Source organism: Photinus pyralis, unplaced genomic scaffold (assembly GCF_008802855.1).
Source record: "Photinus pyralis isolate 1611_PpyrPB1 unplaced genomic scaffold, Ppyr1.3 Ppyr1.4_LG3b, whole genome shotgun sequence".
NCBI lineage: Eukaryota > Metazoa > Arthropoda > Insecta > Coleoptera > Lampyridae > Photinus > Photinus pyralis.
The window spans coordinates 7,514,018-7,535,560 of record NW_022170510.1 but is presented as its reverse complement, the minus strand read 5'-3'; the positions used below and the strand labels follow the sequence as shown (position 1 = coordinate 7,535,560).

The following is a 21,543-nucleotide window of genomic DNA, read 5'->3' as shown; positions in this document are numbered from 1 at the left end:
GAAGTCCTAAATTTTTGACAATCTTAATTAAAAGTTCAATTCATTTCGTAGAAAGTGAGCTTATATTACTCCAAATTTCATGATTGTTTTTCAGTTGATAGTGGTGTTGTTAACATCCCTGAATGTTATTTTTTCACGATTTAATAAACGTTAAACAAAGATATACAACTATTAACATATGGTTTTAATTATACCATAATAGCAATAAGTAGTGCTCTACATGAGATATTCCTTGCCCTCTCGACTGTATAAGGCGGTGGATGCTAAGCAGCGATTCATAAGGAAAAGGCGTTCCAGGTTAATCGATGATCGCTAACGTAGAGGCGATCCGTGGAAAATGCGAGAGATATTCCTTCCCTTCTCGACCGTATAAGGGGGTGGATCCTAATTGGTATATCAAACATGCAGGAAGTGCTCGGATTTCCCCTCTCAGTGATCGATACAGAGAAGTTGATCTTTGTCAAATGCTATATGTAACCGTCTCTACGACATTCCTCTCCCCTAATGCATTCAAGGGGTTACACTGTATAGGCTACAAAAAGTGGTGTTATTAAATTGTATCCACAAGTTATTTGGTGTCATCGAAGTCGAACAAAACCTACAATTGTATTGTATATTATACCTGTTATACTACTTTTATTGCATTAAGTGTTAGTATACACGTTAAACCAAGCATATTTCAATTTAGTAGACGAAGTTAACAAAACCTCCTACAAAAATTAATTGTCACCTTTGTATAAATTTAATAAAGAAAGCTGTCACATAACATTTTTCAGTTTCGCCAACTTACAAATGACGAAATAAACGTAAAATAACACCAGATTTCAAGAAAATGAAATGAACTTTTAATTAAGATTGTGGAAAATTTAGGGCTTCTTCCGCAAATTTTTTAGTTGAAAACGTGATATTAAGGTGCTCTTTATCCATTTCTATCAATTTCATGATACCATACCTGGGGGGCTTATTAGCGTCACTTATCAGGACAGATTTCATAGGCGCTAGGGAATGCTTAAACGAACTATGCAAATTAATCTTCTCTCAAGGATATAATGATGCTGTCTGAAATGAACTATCAAACCGGAAATTCAGTAGAAATTGATACCGCCCTTGGCACCACGTATGGATGGGTTGTAGGAAGCAAACGTGCGATTTGTAAAAACCTACCGTACACAATCACTCACCAACTCAATTACTCTATTAGTCCAAATGTAATCGCCCTGTATGTGTTCTTAGTTCTGATCCGTCTGAACCCACCATTTTGACCCCAATGCATTTTTGAACCTTAGGCCATTGGACTCAATTTCCGGCACACGACTATAGTGTTATTAATATTAGTAGACTAGATCAGTTTCAACTCATCGATCGTATGAGATACGATTTTTGGAAAATATGGAAATTAGAATATATCTACAAGCACGATCGAATGAAATACCAATCGCAACCTCGTATAAATTGGAACCATTATTATTATTATCGGTGTTTCTTGTGAGAACTCAGGTCTAGCCTGGTTAACTAATCGCACGGATTAAAATCAAGTAACGATTAGTGTCTGTGTCTGTGTCTAGTGCAGTTATGTAGGGTTCTAAAGAAAAATAAAAATTAAAAAATAAAATAAATATTCGCACACTCACAATGGAAATCTAGGGATAGTATGTAATTCATACTTACCAACATAGCTATTAATGGCCACAATAGTCAACGCTATCAGGAAAGAAGAAAACAAAACAAAAATATCATTATAATAATTCCTGTACTTTTATTAAATAGAGTTTATTGTGTAAGTGTTTCTTTGGCTTTGCGTTTGGGTTGTATACGAGTGGGTTGTGATAACGTGGTGTGTTTATGTGAAGAAGGAGTTTTGTGTTTTTTAACTGTGCTAGGACGTGTAACTTTATTGGGTGGACCTGTCTTTGTAGTGCAAGTTGCGTTACTTGTATTTATGGTGTTTATTTGTTCTAGAGGTTGTGTTTGTGTTGTTGCTTGCATTATTGGTGGAGACATTACGGTATTTTGTGAGCCTCTAGTGCTGTTAAGGTTGCTGCGTTTGCGTTGAGTACGAGTGGGTTGTGATAACGTGGTGTGTTTCTGAGAGGAAAGAGTATTGTGTTTTTTAGCTGTGCTAGGCCGTGTAACTTTATTGGGTGAGGGCGTCTTTGTAGTGCATGTTGCGTTACTTGTATTTATTGCGTTTGTTTGTTCAGGAAGTTGTGTTTGTGTGGTTGGTTGAGTTAAGGGTGGAGATATTACAGTATGTTGTGTGTCATGTTGTGAGTCTAAAGTGCTGTTTAGGCTTTTGCGTTTGGGTTGAATACTAATGGGTTGTGATAATGTGGTTTGCTTCAGAGGTGAATCTCTGAATGTAGTATATGTTGTATCATTTGTTGTACTTGTTTGTTCGGTAAGTTGTATTTGTGTGTTTGTTTGGGTTAGAGGTGGAGATATTACAGTATGTTGTGTACCGTGTTGTGAGGGAGTGCTGTTGTTATTATTATTATTATTATTATATCAAAAATATTATACAGTCTATGCTCGTATTCGGTTTTCTTACTTCCAAAAAAGATAATCTGAGAGATATTTGGAGTGAAAAAGACAACATCTCTGGTCTCGTCGGCAATCGATCTTGAAAAATTGCCATTGTGCAGCTTGTATACAGGGGTGGAACCAAAGTTCTGACGCTCAAACCGTTTAAGATATAGGCATGAAAAATAGAACGCTGTCATTTGAAATTATTTCGAACACTTGACACGTGGTTTTTGAGTGCCACCCCCATCTTGAATTTTTTGAAATGGCAATTTAGGTTATGTGATACGTCATTCGAAAGCTTTTTTTTCTTTCTTACTACCTTAATCATGAGCGGTGGAGAAAATGGTCCATATTTCACAAAAAATGTGAAATAATTTCAAAAGGAGGCGTTATAATTTTCACGGCCACGGTCATCCCGGCGATTCCCTTCTCAGCGATGACCATCCCGGGATCGATTTCTCGGCGACCATTTACTTCCCGGCTTCGGTGACCCCGGCGATTTAAACCCGGCTATAGACATTGGGCAATCCTGGCTTCGGTCGTCCCGGCAATTTGAACTTTGAGGTCGGGGGGATGGAAAACATTTAAGACGCGGTAAACATATGAAGTTTATTATATTGAAACAATTTACGGGAATTAAGTTCTGTTATTTGTTACGGTATAGGGTGTCTAGATATAATACAATCTGAATAGGGACTATAGTATCAAATTACATTATTCCATTTAAATAGTGGTAAAGTTTTCTGGTATATACCTGCGTAGGTAGACGGTAAAACGCAATTTAAAAAAATGCGTCCTTCGCACCCCTGGCAATTGTGTAAACAAGACGGCTTATTTGAGCTTCCTTGGATATTTCAACCATAACAACCACTTTCGGTACCTACCTAATTTGACAACGGCTTCTAAAGTATATGATTGTTTATGTCAAAAAAAAAGAAAAATGGGGTTGAACACACGTCGTTAGGAAAGTGTGCATTGCCGTGATAATCGATGCCGGGAAAGTAATAGTCGACGGAATAGGTCGTCGCCGGGTATAAATCGCTGGGATGACCGATGCCGGGATAGTAATGGTCGTCGGGATGGGTTGTCGCCGGGATGTACATCGCCGAAATGGGATGCACTGTAATTTTCATGTCTATATATGCGTGAGAGCTTTCGTTCCATCTTTAATAGCGACCCTGTATACAACAAATGCAAAGGCATTCTCATCAAAAAACGTAAAAGAGGTCACATTTAACATGAGTATCATATTTTGCATGTATATTTACGTAGATGTCGATTGCTATCGTTCATAACTCTTTTCTTTTGTTTTCAGTGATCGTCTCTGGTTTCGAGCCGGATTTCCTATACCCTCTGGAGAATGTAACAGTCGCCCAAGGACGTGACGCTACCTTCACCTGTGTTGTAAATAATCTGGGGGGATACAGGGTGAGTGGGGAGCCCACAACCGCCAGGGTGTGTATCAATTCATTTTTCTCAATCTGCACCCATCGCGGAAGGGTTTGGTAGCAAGTTGACCGTCGAAAGTATTTGACGGTCAGGCTGCACCAACCTATCCGATGCACCGAGCACCACTTTCTGCACCAGCACAGCACGGAGCCCAAGAAGCTTCCCTATGGGCACGTAAGGGTGGGGTTATTAGATTGCGTTTGAAAAAAAACGAAGGGGGCAATTAATACATGGGTGGTTCACGCACGACAATTTGTTTTCGGAATCGGACCGAATAAGACGTCTCACTTGTAGGAACAATGAACAGATTATACGAAATCAGCAGCAATACTCAAGCTAAGTGTCCTGCAGGAGGCCAACCCTTCCACTCTGTTCTTAATACAGACATTTGTAGGGAGTATTATGCGAGCTATTGTTTTAACCGTCGCGCTGTCGAGGTCGTGTAATCCTCCTGCTTCAACAGCTAATGAAATATGCAATTGTGCTCATCTCGCACAATAGGAGGTTCGCAGAAGTAGACGAGGTCGGATCTTCGAGGACGCTGCTCACTCAGATGTAAATAATTTCAATTCACTTTTTACCGTACACGAGTCATCGAGTGTGATTCTATCTGGGTAGGGATATCGGGCCTGAATGTGACATTTCAGAGTCGCTACTAGCGAATCATCAACCTTTACTTTTCACATTTAAATAAGCAAAACTTTTACCTCCTTTTTCCATACTTTATGCACCCTTAATTGATTTAATCGGATTTTTGAGCGCTAATTGAATGCTTGAAAACAAGAAGGGGGAAAACTTGCGCCCCGAGGCGAAAATGTATAAAAATATTTACTTCCGTTTTTCATTTATAAAGCCCAACGTTATTTAACTTGTTGCTTGCCTTTTCAAACCACTCATCTCAACAGAACTTCCACGATAACTGAAAACTCGAAGAAATTTAAACTTAAGACTGACATTTAAAAAGGCTGTCGTAATGAAAAATCTATACAAATCCTATACAGATGCGCTATATGTATCGGTGGAAAGCGACGCCATACGTGTCAATGCATTAGCAAATCAAACCTAAGTGTGCTTATGAAGGGTGGATGTATATCAATTTTGAAGGAGGGTTGAAGAGTGAATCTTGAGCGTAATATATAATCGCCATCGAAGTTGGAAAACAAATAAAGCCCAATTTCGTTGTGCGAGCGTAATTATTTGTATTTTATTGGTTTAATGGAGATAATTGGCAACAAGTTTACGGTACCTTTTCGCGCCTTTCCGCAAAAAGTTTTAACCTCCAACCCTTATCTTCTAATCGTTGAAATCACAACATTAAGTACGCCATAGCTAAGCTTCGAAAAGTGCAAAGTTTTGCTAAGAGCATCGAACTCTTGAAAAAAAGTAGTGGGAAGTTCGATAGGACACCCAAATGGTGTCAATCTTCTTCAAAGGTAGAGGTCTCAAAAAGGGTCAAGGATTCCAAGTATTTCAAAATCTTCTTCCAGTGATGTTTTCAACGCTTCTACTGAGTATTCTAGCGTAACAGTTTCGGCCCTTCTTTCCGCCAAGCATTTTTGTAGGTATTTTCTAGAATTGAATACGCAATCTTAGGCTCAGAAAGTACCATGGAAGACACTTAAACTTTAGAGGGCGCTAGAAAACTCTGAAATGCCTACAGCTTTCAATCACTTTCCTAAGCTAGCGCGTTTTTTGCAAAACGTAAATGAGAGCATGAGAGAGAAAGCTCTGGAAAGCACTTTCAGTGAAAGACTTGTGTAAGCTTAGGTTTTCCAGTACCTTTTAGGCCACTTCTAGAGCGCTCTTAATAGAATGGCGCGTTACTGATTGTTAAGAAGCTAACTTTCCACTAAGTTCTATCCATCCCCATTCATTTAAAGGACTCCAAATAGTTTCTTGTGATACTAGGAGCGGCACACTGTTTCAAGGGATGTTTTCGTATGTTTGGTGCTACTTCCTCCATTTTTTTGGAGACGCTATATTTGTGTTTAAAGAACTCACACGGTTTAAAATTTTTTTCAAATTTTCTTTTTATGAATGGATGGAAATCGGAAATTACATACTCAAAGCCATCCCTTGTATAAGATTTCCTTTTTTTAAGCGAAGAAAATTATTGTTTTACGCTGGAAAATGTAACGGGTCAATGTTGTAAATCGTAAACAAAGGTACAACTTACCCTCAACTCACGCTAAAGAAATGTGCGCATCCCTAAAAAACGTGTCTTTGGCACATTTTTTCCAACTCGTCACACTGAAGGGAAACACCTCCAGATACCAAACATGTTTATTACTGCAACCAAAATATCCTTTCCAATAACAAATTCTTCTATATCTCTAAATTAATTCTGGAAAATCACATCATGCAAGAGCGTGAGGTCATTTCAATTATGTTGTTAGGTCCCGTGGGCGTAGTTTATACTCAAGTGCCCTGCGCTGCTCACATATGGTGGTTGAAAAACAGCGAAACATGAATTTGTTATTTTAAATTTATCATTTGGCTTCAAATATATAGTAAACAAATAAACGGAATCATAAAGTAAACAACGTAACCAAAATGCCAACTGTAAAACAAAATTTAGACGTTTGCGCTTTTGGAAGGGCCATGTCTCACCACCCACTCTGGATCAGTGCTTGGAGGAGGAGGAGGAATGTGTAGAGTTGGGTCATCTGCATCCTCGTCTTCCTCGTGCATACGATAGAGCACTTGAACCGTGTCACACCCACTGATGGCACGCAGGAAAAGAACCATCCCTAGTGTAATCTAAATTTCTCCACATGTCAAGGAATTTGCTGGATATTGAGTGCACCGTGATCCACCTATTCCGCCCTCCTGGGAAGTCCAGAGCTTAAACGGATAAGAACCAGTAAGTCAACATCCTCTCGAATGATAAAAACTTGATCTTAATGAGCTCTTGGGGAGGGTAGTCTATGTCAACATCGGCATCTTCTTGAGATTGATGGGTCTCGATACCCTGCCTCTCAAATTCGGTAAGCATCATGGTGAGCAGTCAGCGTTTGTTATGCTCTGTGGCCTTTTCATGGACCTCATCAGTACTTCATGTGCTTTTCCAGGTCAATCATGTCTTGAAGGTAGACTCGGGCACTTTTTGCGTAAAGGAAATGTCCCACAGAATGAAATTCTAAGAAATGGTTCTAGTCTCCCATTCTCTCCGCTTGGATAAATTGCTTCATGAGAGCAGTTATCCAATAATATTGACAGTAACACCCAAGCTCGGATGTGGGCCAATATTTTCCAATGGTATTTTTTGCTCTTTTGGCACTCCATCAGTCATTTCAAGTTGTGCAGTAGGAGCGAGGGATATTTCTAAATGATGCTGTACAAAATTCGTCACCACTTATACAGAGGGGGTTTGGTGGATGAACACCAAAAATTCAAGATTGGTGAATAATAATAAAAGTAAGGGTGGGAATACGTTGGACACTAAGAAAATTGTCATTACTAAAGTTACAAAGCGCAAATCAAGAACTAACGAGCGCTTTCTGGTAGTTTGAAGTACCCATTTAGCGATTGGGATTACCTTCAGTTGCCAAATCGCTGGGTACCTCTTGCATGATCAACATAGTGAAAGGTGTTTTAGGAAATTCAAAGGTCTATCAATAAATAAATAAATTACTTCACATGAACTTTGGATTTCTAAGCACGTTTAGAGTAAAATGTACCTGCACTTTAGTAATTGCACATGCACATTGCACCTGGCATTTATATTGGACCTTCCAAGGAAGTGACAATTTGTAGTGCCATGTAGACGATAAAGGAGGTTACTTCTTTGGAAGGCTATTTATGTGTAAACTTTGTAATCTGAATTTCGAAGATGAGAGGAAAAATGTGTATCGTTAAATTGATTTCTCTTGTTGTTAATGTTAAGGTTTCTCGTGGAAATTAACAAGGGTGGAACAAAGAATCAAATTTTTTACGAAATGCTCTTGACACATAAAATCCGACGCCCAAAAACTATAATAAGTTTATTTTTCCGGTCCGAGGTCGTATTTTAGTTGCAAAATAACAGGAAAGAATTCTTTAGAACGTGACATTTTTATTTTTGAGCATTGCTTTCAGAAGATATATAAAGAAATGGCTATTATAATACTTCTTCAATATTACATTTCCTAAATATAGTGGGGAAATTACAGGTTTGCCATTATTCATTGTGTTTGTGTTGGTTTCCTGCTATACGCAGGTTCTATTTTGCCGTCTCCACTCTTCTCTATACATTGCCTTTCTTTTCCGCGTATCCTCTTCCATCTTTCAGATCGTCTACCATCTTCACTCTCCTTTTTCTCTGTGGCTTGTACCCCTAGGACTCCTTCGATCGTGTCCTAAGTAAACTATTACCTCTCTTAGCACCATGACTAAGCCACATTCTTTTCCTTCTGAAAATATTGTTCTAAACAAAGATTCTCCTTCTCCTATTCTTTGTAGTGCCTATTCGTTCCTAATCCTGTCAGACCACTATATTCCAAGCATTCTTTAGTTCTTTTCGTATCCTTTTTCAAAATTGTCAACGTTTCACATCCGTACAGCATAACAATTTTTCCCACAGATCATAATCAAATCAGAGTCTTCACGAAATCTTCAGGTCATTTCGCCGTTCCTTCATAACTTTTTCCTGAAGACACCTTAATATCTCTACTGAAATACCATCTATCTCCGTAGCTTACCTGATTCCCCCTATAATGCCAGGACAGACTAATTCTTCTGTTTCCAGTCCCAGATAACCTCTTTAATCCTGTTGTAAGTAATATCGTGCCTTCCTATACTATTAAGCTTTTCTATTTATTTTTTTTTAAATTTTTTTTAAGGCTTTCGGGATCTTGCCCATTTTAGCCTACATTAGAGAAACCAGAGGACTAAACAAGGATTTATACGTTTCACGCTTTGGGGCCGATCAAAGCGACTTCACACAAAACATAGGTAGACCACGGGTTACAATTACAACGGTAGTTTACTTGCAGCTACAAAACGGACTAAAATGTCATAAACTCCCTTATCGTTGGTACTTAGAATTGTTGGTACATCGAGAGGGTGTGTCAAACCCAGCTTGAGTAAGTCTTCCATCATGATATTCGTGTAATTTGTATTCTGCGGACAGGCGAGCACTAAATGATTCAAATCTGCTACCTCATAATTACAAAACGTGCACTGTGCCGAGGGAATCAAATTTATTCTGTGCAAATGCGCTGGAAATCTACCGTGCGCTGTTTTTAGCCTGACTATGCTTGATTGATAAAATCTGTTGGATTTGTAATTATAGTAACACGGATTGATTTTTATTAAGGGCATTATACGGGTATACTGCGTGGGTCTTCTAAGGCATCGCTCTCTTTCTATTTCATTACATTGATTTCCCCACCACCTTTTCTTAGCTTCATCAGTTTTTTTTTTCAACTCCGTATTTAGCCTCCGATATTGTCTTCTTTTTTCTTTGGTAAGGATCATTTCTTGATTTATCTAGGGTTTCTTTGATCTTATTCCTTTCTTATATCCAACTTTCTCTTCAGTTTTGGCTTTGATTATTTCTGTCTTGATTCTGTTCCACTTACACCCTACATCTTCCTCAACTTGTAGTGACTTTAGATTAATTAATTATTTCTTCATCTAACAGTTCCTCACTTCATCCTTGTCCATAAACGTTAATTTGTTCTTTTCGTGCTCTTTTCACGATTTTAAGCCTAATTCTGATGTTTGACATAAGTAGATCACTATAAATATCGGCGCCTGGTAACAGTTTGTGTATCTTTCTTGTACAAGTATGAAATCAATTTGCGTTTGGTCATGGTCTCTAGGAGATTTCTAGGCATAACAGTCTTCCCTTATGGTTACTAAACCATGTGTTGGTAACTACCACTTTTGTGTGTTTGCAGAAACCTACCGGCTACCAGTCTATCGCCTGTTTTTCCCAATCCATACATGCCAACCGCATTCCAATCTTTTCCAATTCCCACCACTGCATTCCAGCCGCCCCATACGATTTTATAAGAACCACCCACTTCCTCGATTATATTTTCTATCATTCTGTACACTCCTACTTCCTCATCATCATGAGCAATGGTTGGCATGTACACGTCTTGAATCACTAACATATCCCTTAGCACAGGGTTAAACTGTAGAGCCATCACTCTATCACAGCCATAAATCACTTTGCTTACACACCTGGAAAGTTTTTCCTGGCTATAAATCTTACTCCGGTTTCCCCTTTTTTTACCACTGTAAAAAAACTTTCCATCACCAGAGTTTTCCTGACCCAGTCCCTCCTCCCTTGTTTTACTTACTCCAATCAAATCTGTTTTTATTAATTTCTCTGTAGATTTTCAAGGTTTTCCTCCTTCAATAGACTTTTGACGTTCCAAGTTCCCATCCTTATTTTCTCCTTTTCCTTATCCTTATTGTTTTTCTTCCTTCGGAAAATTATTCGAAGAATCCATATTTCCTTCCATCTTTCTCTTGTACTTCTCAAGGGATACCGTGAGCTCTTTAGCGGAGTGGTTTCCTCAGACGTTCTCTATCGTTACGCCGTTGATCCCGAAGAATTATTCCGCCTTTGACCTTTGGCCTTTCTCACTTCTTGGACAACAGGGTGTCCACCTGTACCCACTCATCCGCCCTCTCATAGACCGTTGGCACTTGGTACAGGCTTGACTTCTTATCCCGGAAGTTCCTCGGTCATGAGGGCTTCGTCAGTGAAAATAGGCTATACCACGGGATGGTATGAGGTTGAAAAAGGCGTTAGCCAGACATAAATTGAATGACTGATTAGTGATTACCTAAAAAAGTGCAATACCAATACTTACCTTGGAATAGCAGATCGTAAAAACTTGTTTTCTTTCCCATGCTTTGGCAAGTACTGTAGGGACAAGTCTTCCATCCTTTACATAGGAAAGAGAAGCTATCCTTCATGACCCACTTGTAATACCATAGGAGTATATTGTAAACAGTCTTGCCCTTCAGCAAGTGCTAGAGGAATTGGCCCTCCACCACCTAGGCAAGGAATTGTACGCTACATAACCGAATTGTAATACAAATAGTTAAGCTGGGAAGTAGATCCTCAAAAGCCCAAGCTTTTACATAAACCATTGTAATATCAGTATCTGCCCTAGCAGTAAATCGCAAAAATGAAGTAAAGGTTGGGGATGTCCTGGATGCTGGCCTCTACATATTTTGAAGGGTGCATAATTGTGAGTCATAGGCTGTCGTGTATGGATCGGCTACACGACCTACCGGTGAAACGTGTCTAATCTTGTACTGTAGATTAAGTATTCCCAATATTTTTTTTACAGGAGCTAGGTAATGTCCCTTTCTCGCCCATCTGCCTTGGAAAATAGATCCATCTCGGAGGAAGTATGTGACTTGACACCCCTTAACCGTTTTTTCACTTGCATGAAGAGGGCACCCAGTACCTCTGAGCATTCTCCCGTATGGATTTTGTTACTACCACTCATCCTTGACGTGGTTTCTGCCGAGGGTTGTAGACAGTTGGTCTTACTAATCGCCGAGTCGTGACCACCATTGACCAATCATCGGAGATTTCGATAAGTTCACCGACTGGTGCAACTTTCCATAGTCACCCGAAACTGAATCTAGAGCATCTCCAGCTTCTACAGGTCTGTCCCGCAGGTAGCTAAAGACTAATGCCGTGAGGCATGTTCGCTGAATATCGTATGGCTCCAATCGGAAAAGGGTGCTTTAATTGCTAGGGACACCGTCACGGTGACTTCTCTAGTTCTCCAAATAGCGCTATTGGTTCTTTCAACTAAAGAATACGGACTAAGACTAAGTTATCGTGTAGGTTGATAATGCCTTAATCATCGAAGCAGAACTTGCAGCGTTGGTAACAGCTGCATGCCATACGCCGCCGTGGATGACGAGAGTTCTTTTGGATCTGGGACAGACTATACAGGGTCATTCTTGACGAGCATCAGTTAGAAAGACATGGAGAACCTTCGAAAATGAAACTAAGTTCCTTAAAGGTTTTGGCATATGATAAAATGAACTAAAATATTTTCATGATGGCACCACTTCGGCAAATGCCGGAAGTAGCCATTAACTTTGTTATTTTAAATAGCGACTCTCTATGTTTTCTACATTTTAGGATTCTACGTCGAATTTGGCAACGATACCCCATAGTTGACCCTTTGCTCCAAGGGCTTCGTCGATATTCAAGTTTTTATGTCAAAAATTGAATTTGCAGGGATAATTTTAAAAATGTATTATTCGAAAACGGTAAGAGATATTGCAAAGCAATTTTCACGACTTGATTAAGGAAAGATCGACTTTTCTTATGGTATGTGCAACCGTCTAAAAACGTGCGACTATGTCACTTTTTAAACGCCCTAAACTTTAAAATTTTTAAATTTTGCGTAACTCAATTTTTTCAAATGGCACCCACCATTTTTTTCTTCACTGTTGTTTTCCTATTTCTGAAACCTTTCATTTGATACAAAATGTCAAAGGCTGCTTCAAACGGTTTCCGAGATAGTCCATCTTTTAATTACTTTTTGTAGCAAATTGATAAAAAATAAGTCTCTTTGAATATCATTAAGCGATGTAGTTGGATTTGCAGCAAAATAAGCCAGTACAGTTATTTCTTGTTCTTCAGAGTCTAACCACAGGCTTTCTTTTTTGTATTTTTGTTTGTTATTCCTGCAATTTTTGTGGTAATTTGCGCATTGTAGCCTCTGTGGGACGTGGGCCGCGCCTTGTTAGGGAATCTTTCGGAAAAAAACGATAATTTTTCTATCAATTTGCTACAAGTAGTAACTAAAACATTGAATATCTCGGAAACCGTTTGAAGCAGCCTTTAATATTTTGTATCAAATGAAAAAGGAAAACGACAGTGAAGAAAAAATGGGGAGTGCCATTTGAAAAAATAGAGTTACGGATATGTAAAAATTTAAAAGTTGAGACTTTTGAAAATGTGACGTAGTCTCTCACTTTTTTAGACGGTTTCGTATACCATAAGAAAATTTGATTTTTCCTTAATAAAGCATTGAAAACTGTTTTGCAATATCGCTTATCGTTTTCGAATAATAAATTTTTTAAATTACCCCTGCAAATTCAATTTTTGACATAAAAACTTGATTATCGACGAAGCCCGTGGAGCAAAAGGTCAACTATGTAGAATAGGGGGCCCCTATTTAAAATAACAAAGTTGATGGCTACTTCCGGCATTTGCAGATGTGGCGCCATCTTGAAAATATTTTAGTGCAATTCATCATGTGCCAGAACCCTTAGGGGACTTATCAGTTTAGTTTCATTTTCACAGGTTCTCCATATCTTTCTGACGGCCGTCAAGAATGACCCTGTATAAGGGTCCCACAAAGATTTTGGGAGAAAACCAACCCACTATCAGTATTACTACTTTATTCTCAACAAAATCACACTTTAATTTTGAATTTTGGAATGGGGACGCGCTGGCGGGAGGTTAACATCAGGCTACGTCCTACTACTATTCATTATAATGTGTAGCTTATAATGGAAAGCTTTTCCCCTTTGTTACTTCCTATTAATCGAAAACAAGCCATAACAACCAATTGACACAAGCTGCAAGTTGGGTAGACAGATGTCTTTCTTGTTATTATGCAAACTAAAATAAAAGAAATGGCCCGTGTTTACAACGTTTCTAAACCTTCCCCTCTTTGCGCGAATAAAATTTATTATATTTATACTTTAATAATGTCAGATTTGATTTTTCGCTTCACCCTCTTACCTACTTTTGTTGTTTCACCAGGGAAGGTCAATTTGTATTTATTAACGATTTCAATATGGGAGAGGAATTTTGTTTGTAAATCCTTAAATAAATATCGTATCTACAAACAAAATTTTAAGGGATGTAATAATTGGAATACTCGATTATTAGGTGGCGTGGATAAAAGCAGACACAAAGGCAATTTTGGCCATTCACGAACATGTCATCACTAATAATGCACGTTTGTCGGTGACTCACAATGATTATAACACTTGGACCCTTAGTATTCGTAGTGTGAAGAGGGAGGATAGGGGACAATATATGTGTCAAGTAAATACAGATCCTATGAAAATGCAGGTACGTAGCGGAGCGATCCGAAATAGGTTGTTTGATGTAGGTAGTTGTTTTAGACTGCATATTTGGAGGTGGTAATTCCTCCAGATATTATATACGAGGAAACGTCGGGAGATATGATGGTGCCCGAGGGTGGATCCGCTAAGTTAATATGTAAGGCAAGAGGATATCCCAAACCTCGGATAGTTTGGAGGAGGGAAGACGGTGGAGAAATAATCGCTCGAATGGGACCCAGTGGTAAAAGTAGATTGACATCGGTGGAAGGCGAAATGCTCACCCTAACGAAGGTGACGCGTTCCGAAATGGGCGCCTATTTATGCATCGCAGCCAATGGAGTACCTCCATCTGTAAGCAAAAGAATGATGTTACATGTACACTGTAAGTAAACATTTTTAATCACTAGCTTTTACGAAATTGGGCAAGGGAATGACGTGACTCATTCGCTTATTTTCTGAATGCTGATATTAACAAAAATGTAAAATGAACAATTGCTGCTAAAGTACATTTGAATATGGATGCTGCGGGATGCACACGCCACAATAGCCCGGAGTAATGGACGCGCGCCGACAATGCCGACTGATTATAAATATAACCATAAATACAAACGCAGGGTAGCGCGATTTCAATCATTTTCCGACGTGTACGCCAAGCGCCGTCGCTTTTTACCGGTTCAAAATTTACGAACTAAATGAGAGATTTTATGTGATACTGCCGCGTTTACTTATCGAGTAAATATTGCGGAGACCGGTTCGGTTCATTTTCTTCGTAAAACGAAATTTACATTGTTTTAAATCCAACTAGGCAAGGCAAATGCAAGTTGCGACAAAGCGGGGCGCATACTTTAAATACCCAAATAAGTTTTAAAACAATTTCAATTTCCTTTACTTAGGGTATAAGAGTTAACCAGTCAATCATTTTGAGCACTTGTTGTTATCAGCTTTTGGTTGCGCTGCCCGAGCCACAATATAGTGAATAATTCGATCGTGCTCCAAAGTTTTATCGTCGAGGGGGATGAATTTTCAGCTATACATTCACGGCCGCCCTACTCAGGCCGCTGAGTAAATAAACTGTGTAAAGTCTGAAATTGAAAGTCATCTCTTAAGAATGTTGGTGTAGAGGGCACCAAGAAGTCTCCGCAGGCCGATAAAAAGTAAAGTACGCGCAGTTAAACCTATTCGTGCAGGAGTACTTATATTATAGGGTCTTATCTTACTTGTTATGACTCACTGGTCCGCCAGCTCATCCTTCAAGCCGCTATCTCTCCCAGTTCGTTCGCACCTCTTCCGACCATTTCGGTATAATTGTCGTAACTCGATGTTACTCCCATTTAAAATACGTTTGCCTGCGCTGAAATCTTGTATTGTTTCAGTTCATCCCTTAATCCAGGTTCCTAATCAATTGGTCGGGGCGCCCGCCCACACCGACGTTACGTTACAATGTCACGTGGAAGCTTCGCCGAAAGCTATTAATTACTGGACGAGAGAAAACGGTATTAAAAGCTGATTTTATTGTATATTTTATATGAACAAGATGTGCATCGACTGTTCTCCCACATCGACAACCGAAATATCCTGCACACATTTATTTGTGCTCGTTTTGTGCTGATTTGTGTTGGAAGCTATTAACGGAGATATAAAATTCTGGGGTTACCAATGTCTAGCTACCAAGATTTCGCAACTTTTCAGGGTTGAATTCTGCTCGTTTTGCGCTTAAAAATCTTTAAGTGCTAGAGCTTACGTTTAGTATTTTGATGCAAACCGAGCTAGTACAGACCAAAGTGAACGACGTGTGTCTCAACAAACCGCCATTTTCATCCCTTTGTGGATTCAAAATGGCGGCAATAAGAAAAAGAGTTTGTAAGGGAGGCTGTCATATATTTTGGGTTTGAATAAAGTGCACATGAAAACGATTTCGATATTACACATAATTGTGAGGCTTCCTGTTTCCTAGGTTTTTCGGCTATAAACTCATGCAGACCATTTTGCTCCTTTAAACCGTAACGGTTAATGTAACAATGCTGGTTTAAAGACTAGCGATATACTCCAATTCAGATTCACTTGGTTCACAGATTGACTGGCTATTCCTTTTTATTCAATTTTATATGATTTTCTGGTATACCGGAAGTTGGCTGTCCCTATTTTCTTTATTTATACATGTTTAACCACATATTCTCAAAGTGTTCCTTATAAAATATTGTACACTTTGAAAAACTTTTGGGTTGATGGACTCCTGTATCGAAATTAAAACAAAATAGGGTAGGGTGGGTCAACTTCTGGTACGACATAAAGTGGCATAATTTGAAAATTCTTTACCTGACACGGCCTCATTGCATAATTCAGCCATGCAACTTTTCACAAATCGACTCAACTCGTCATTGGACACCTTTTGGAGACTATGTGTTCAGTAGTTACAAGGAGACAAATTATACCTTTTTTTAATGTGTCGTTTTTTACCAAGGGGAAATTGCTGAAAAGGTTATGTACTACACTAAAATATTTTTGACATTAAAATTCATACGTTTTATGTGCATACTTAAAATTCCAGGAATGTTTCTGAAATTTATTTTTTGGGCCAAATCTTTTGAAAGTCGCGATTTGGACATGAAATATCTAAGTTTAGAGCGCGAAAACTGCCCAATAAATATTTTGAAACAGGGAACATTAAAAAGACGTTTTGAAGCTGAGTGTACGATTTGCTAATTCGAAAGTGAAAAAATCAACACAAAAAACATTAAATGCACAGGAAAGTCCCAGATAATTGTACTCCGCTGAAGCTGGGGACAATGAATCTTATAAATATTTATTCCCTGGGGATATTCGTTACTATTTGCCATAGAGGCGAATATGAAAGCGATCAATTTGTGCCATAAATTATTTTTATTTTCTCTTGATTTATTGTTGAAAATGGGGTTAACAGGGAAAAACATTTCTTCAATTTAAAAACAGGCGATTGCTGGAAGTTTTTTTAGAAAACCCACCTGTAAATCATACCTTTCTTCTTGACAAGGAATTATGGCCAAGAATCTTCTTAGAAAGCGTCCTCGTAATTTTCCAATCATTTTTAATGGGAATGTTTAAAAAGATTTTCGTCTTTTCATTAACGTCCACCTAAGAAACTTTTTTTAGATTACTTTCCAAATCTTGCGACAAACCTACGAAAAAATCTTAGAATTTGAACAAAAAATTCTTGGGGTTTTTGAAAAAAAGTTTTCTGGGACGTTTTTGTAAATATTCTTAGTAGTTTCCTAAGAGTGCCTTCTTGGAAGTGTTTTCAGGAAACAACTTCGAAATCTTAGCAATTATCATAGAAATGTTTTTGAAGAGCGTATCTTATTGGAATTAGTTCCTATGACGGATTTACAAAATCTTGCAAGAGATCGTGCAAAAAAACTATTCTGGAATCTTAATAAAGTTGATATTTAAAAAAATCACCTCGTGATTTGGCACGAGTGTGACTGTACAAGCTGATGGTTATTGGAGAAGGATGAGTGTAACGAAACGCAATGCCATAGGATCTATAAGGCGCTTGAGAGGGAAAAAGAGGTTAGAGGTTAGTGATAGATCCGAACGGTTTTAAAATTCTTGTTAAAGATATAGAACATAGAATAGTTCAAACCTCAGTGACAATTACGAATCACTATAACCTTAGGAGAAGGGATGTACTGTATATCGTAGGGTAATTTGGTTATCGAAAAATTTTGTTGTCTTCGATGCGGCTAAATGTTATACAGCTAAATTAGTGCCCAAATAATTATGTAGGCCCTTTTATTATACACTTAAATGTTTTTGAAGATCATAACTTATTGGAATTAGTTCCTAAGACGGATTTACGAAATCTTGCGAGATCGCGAAAAAAAATTTATATATAAAATGTATATATAAAATTAATATTCTGGAATCTTAAGAAAGTTGATATTTAAAAAAAAATCATTTTGGAATTTGGCAAGAGCGTGACTGTATACCCTGATGGTTATTGGAGAAGGATGAGTGTAACGAAACGCAATGCCATATTTCTATAAGCCGCTTGAGAGAGAAAAAGAGGTTAGAGGTTAGTGATAGATCCGAAAGGTTTTAAAATTCTTGTTAAAGATATAGAACATAGAATAGTTCAAACCTCAGTGACAATTACGAATCACTATAACCTTAGGAGAAGGGTTGTACAGTATATCGTAGGATAATTTGGTTATCGGAAAAGATGTTATCTTCGATGCGGCTAAATTAGTGCCCAAATATGTAGGACCTTTTATTATACACAACTTTAGGATTTCAATGGTAAATTGTGTTGAGTGAACTTAATGCTTGTTTAGACCGGAGAGTAGTTTTAGTAGAAAAACATTTTTTTACGTAATGAGGGAGGGGGGGGGGGGTAACGTATGTTAGCCTTCCTGCAGGATGTGGCCTATTGCTGCAAAGTGAATTATTAAAGTAGTACTTTATTATTAATTTCCTTGCGAACTGGAAGTAAGTTGCAGTTGTGTCTCCCCCAAATCAGCATTTTATTTAAAGTAGTAGGGTTCCGCATTATTCTAAAGCCCGCGCGCTTAGTAAAAAATTTGGCACCCTTTAGCCCTCTTCAATTTTTATGAGCCCTCCCACCAGAGGTTAGCTATTAGTACTCGTACTCGTACCTAAACGGTAAGTAAGGACAAGGATGGGCGATATTTCAATTCCAAAATAAAAAAGGGGTACGAACCGCCTACCCCCATTGATTTTTACAGTTTAACACTGCAGCACTCGCGCGGGGAGTATTTCAGTACCCCACTGCCTTTTTTGCATGTAATATTTTGGTTGTCGAGACGCGTTCAATCTTCCGGAGTTGGCTATTTGCGATTAGACATCTGTGAAGTGTGATAGTACAGACGCACATATTTTACGAAAAGACAAAATTAGGTTAGACCCAACCACCAGTATCAAAAAGGAGAGCCCATAATGTACTCCTGATAGCTCCAGGACCAGTAGGTGCCGCAAAAAATGCAGATACTGTCCTAGAGTCCTTCTGCTGTATGTGATAAGTGCTCAATGTGGACATGCAAGGAGCATAAAAAAAATAATTTGTTTAAAAGGAATAAGCGAGGAAGATTATACACTTTCAGAATTTCAAAATCCAAACCCTTGAACTGTAAAAAAAGGGTGGTCCAAAAACCGCCATCTTGAATATCTCCCTTCCGGTCTATTTTCAGACAGGCAACAGGATTCAGCGGAGTCAAAATATGGAGAAACCGCTTGTTACTCAATTGTTACACGAAATGTTTCTTGCACGAGCAAGGAGAGCGTTTCCTGAAAAGTGCCGTTGACTACAAGACGTGACGATAACAAACGTCCTGATGGAATGACCTTCGTTCCCTGGACAAAAAGATAAATGCCAGTTTGGGATGGCACCTGCACTGGAAGAGTAATCCGCAGACTATTGAAGAACTAAAAGCTAATTTAAGAACAGAAATTGCTGCTATTACGCCCGAAATGCTGTCAAACACTATGCAAAATGCCTGAAAAGGGGTCGCTTTTTATGTATCTAATGGAGGCGGTTATTTGATCGAAATTATATTTTGAATTTATTTTCAGTAAATGGCATTGAATATCCTAAATAAATCTTGTCAAAATCGGCAGAGAAATAGCGGAGTTATTCAATGTTGAAATAGGGAAGATCTAGATGGCGCACCCTGCACAGACTCTCTCACTTTTAGTTAATGTGGTAGTATTATGCAAATATATTTTGTCTGAAAATTGGTTATCAAATTTAAGCTGAGTAACCGACTTTAAGGTTATGTTTAATCTCTTACAATAGGAATAGATCAAAAGTTAGTACCCTCAATTGATAGGGAATTGTCTGAACTACAAAAAAGGTAGCCTCGCCGTGCTAAGTGGCGTAGTTCCTGTAAAACGCTAAAAACAAAAAATGCAGCTTTAAGAGTTCCTCACCTCCTCCCCTGAGGGGGGTATCAACCTTCTAAAATTTCGGTTTGGGCCAATATCTGTTCAAATAGCTTGCTCACAAAGAGGTCTATGAATAGGTGTAGGTAATTAGAGATTCTGATGTAGACGGCTACGGCAACGAGAGAGTTTAGGGGGGCCGACAAGATAGTTTTTAGTCACCAATTTTTGTAATAGAGTTCCCTTTTAGCTGAACATCTTTTTGAGTATGTTATTTAGTATTTTGATGAGATTAAATCTAGGATTAAATCATCCTCTAATGCGTTTTTTGTCAAATGTAAAAATGCTAATCAATTTGCGGTTTTGTTTTAGTTGTTAGAATGGCGATAGATCACAAGTTAATGCCTAATCGATAGAGGATTTTCTGCACTACAAAAAAGTTAAGCACCCTTTTTTTGATAAAGAGTGTAGTTTTCCTGTAACATGACAAACACTCAAAAAATGCACATTTAGGGGTGGCTCACCCTCCCGTGGCAGAGGGGAAATGTTTGTTTTGGTCCAATTTTATTTGTTGTTGCGCCGTTGACAGAGGAAGTTAAAATTGTGTGGGTTGCGGTTGATAAAAAATTGATTTAAGCTTTCCCCACCTGTTTTTAGGTAAGGGGTTAAATTTGTAAGGTTATTTTTTTGTTCATGCGATGTTATTTTTAGTTTTTCTGTTCGCTCGGCCAGTAATAAAGTCAGTTTTGGATTTGGCATTGCATCCTAAAGTCTGGTAGATACAAGTCAAAGTGACTAAGTTTGAAGTCATAGATAGTACCAAAAATCAACAAATTACGTGCCTGATGAATCGCTAAAAGAGTTTCCAAACACTTAGTTAGAGTGGTTGTGTTTTAAATCAACCTGGTACCATTAATTTGTAATTCCCTGTATCTCCGTTAATATTGACACAGAGAACGTCAGACGCACAAGACGAGCATAATTGAAAACAAGTTTATCGAAAATGTAATTGCAGAGTAAAATTTGTATACCTAGTGACTTTTCGACTCTTGGGTTTGCGGAGAAGAACTTAACGCACTCCACGAACAAAATCGATTAATTCATGTTTTTATGTTTCATTTGAACAGGAGAAATGATCATCTCCAACGACAAATATTTTATGACAGAAATCAACAACTCGTATTACAGCGTTCAGATGCGGCTAGTAATACGTCGCTTCCACAAGTCGGACTTGGGAGGCTACAAGTGCATCTCTAAGAACTCAATCGGAGACGCCGAGGGTAACATTCGTCTCTATGGTAAGCCGGTTTCAAATTACTTTCTGATTTACAGCTTCAAAACTATGAAATGCTGATGAGACTGAGTTGAGAATTGGCGGCGCAATAAAATGAAATTGGATTTTTTAAGAAAATCACTGAATTTTCAGCCACAACTGGTTTTGTATCGAAAGCTGGTTCTGTTACGAGATACTACATGTCTGGTAGTATTTGAAGGACTCGATTTTTCCACTTCTTTTTATTGCGCTGCAAATTTATTTCAATTTCGCCATACTTTTTAAAGTCGGATCACTTTACAAAGCTCCGGAGATAAACTAACGTATAGTTTTTAGATTTATGTACACGCGTGATGGCCACACATTCAATT

General features: G+C 38.4%; 1 protein-coding gene across 1 annotated transcript in view; it reads left to right on the top strand.

Annotated features, from left to right (window-relative positions):
* LOC116166769 (lachesin-like) overlaps window positions 1-21,543 on the top strand; it is a 48,541-nt gene that overhangs the window by 26,534 nt on the left and 464 nt on the right. The window contains exons 2-6 of the mRNA XM_031481876.1: window positions 3,839-3,978; window positions 13,847-14,032; window positions 14,086-14,407; window positions 15,399-15,518; window positions 21,027-21,197. Of these exons, the coding sequence (XP_031337736.1) occupies window positions 3,839-3,978; window positions 13,847-14,032; window positions 14,086-14,407; window positions 15,399-15,518; window positions 21,027-21,197 (939 nt within the window). The remainder of the gene's footprint in view (window positions 1-3,838; window positions 3,979-13,846; window positions 14,033-14,085; window positions 14,408-15,398; window positions 15,519-21,026; window positions 21,198-21,543) is intronic.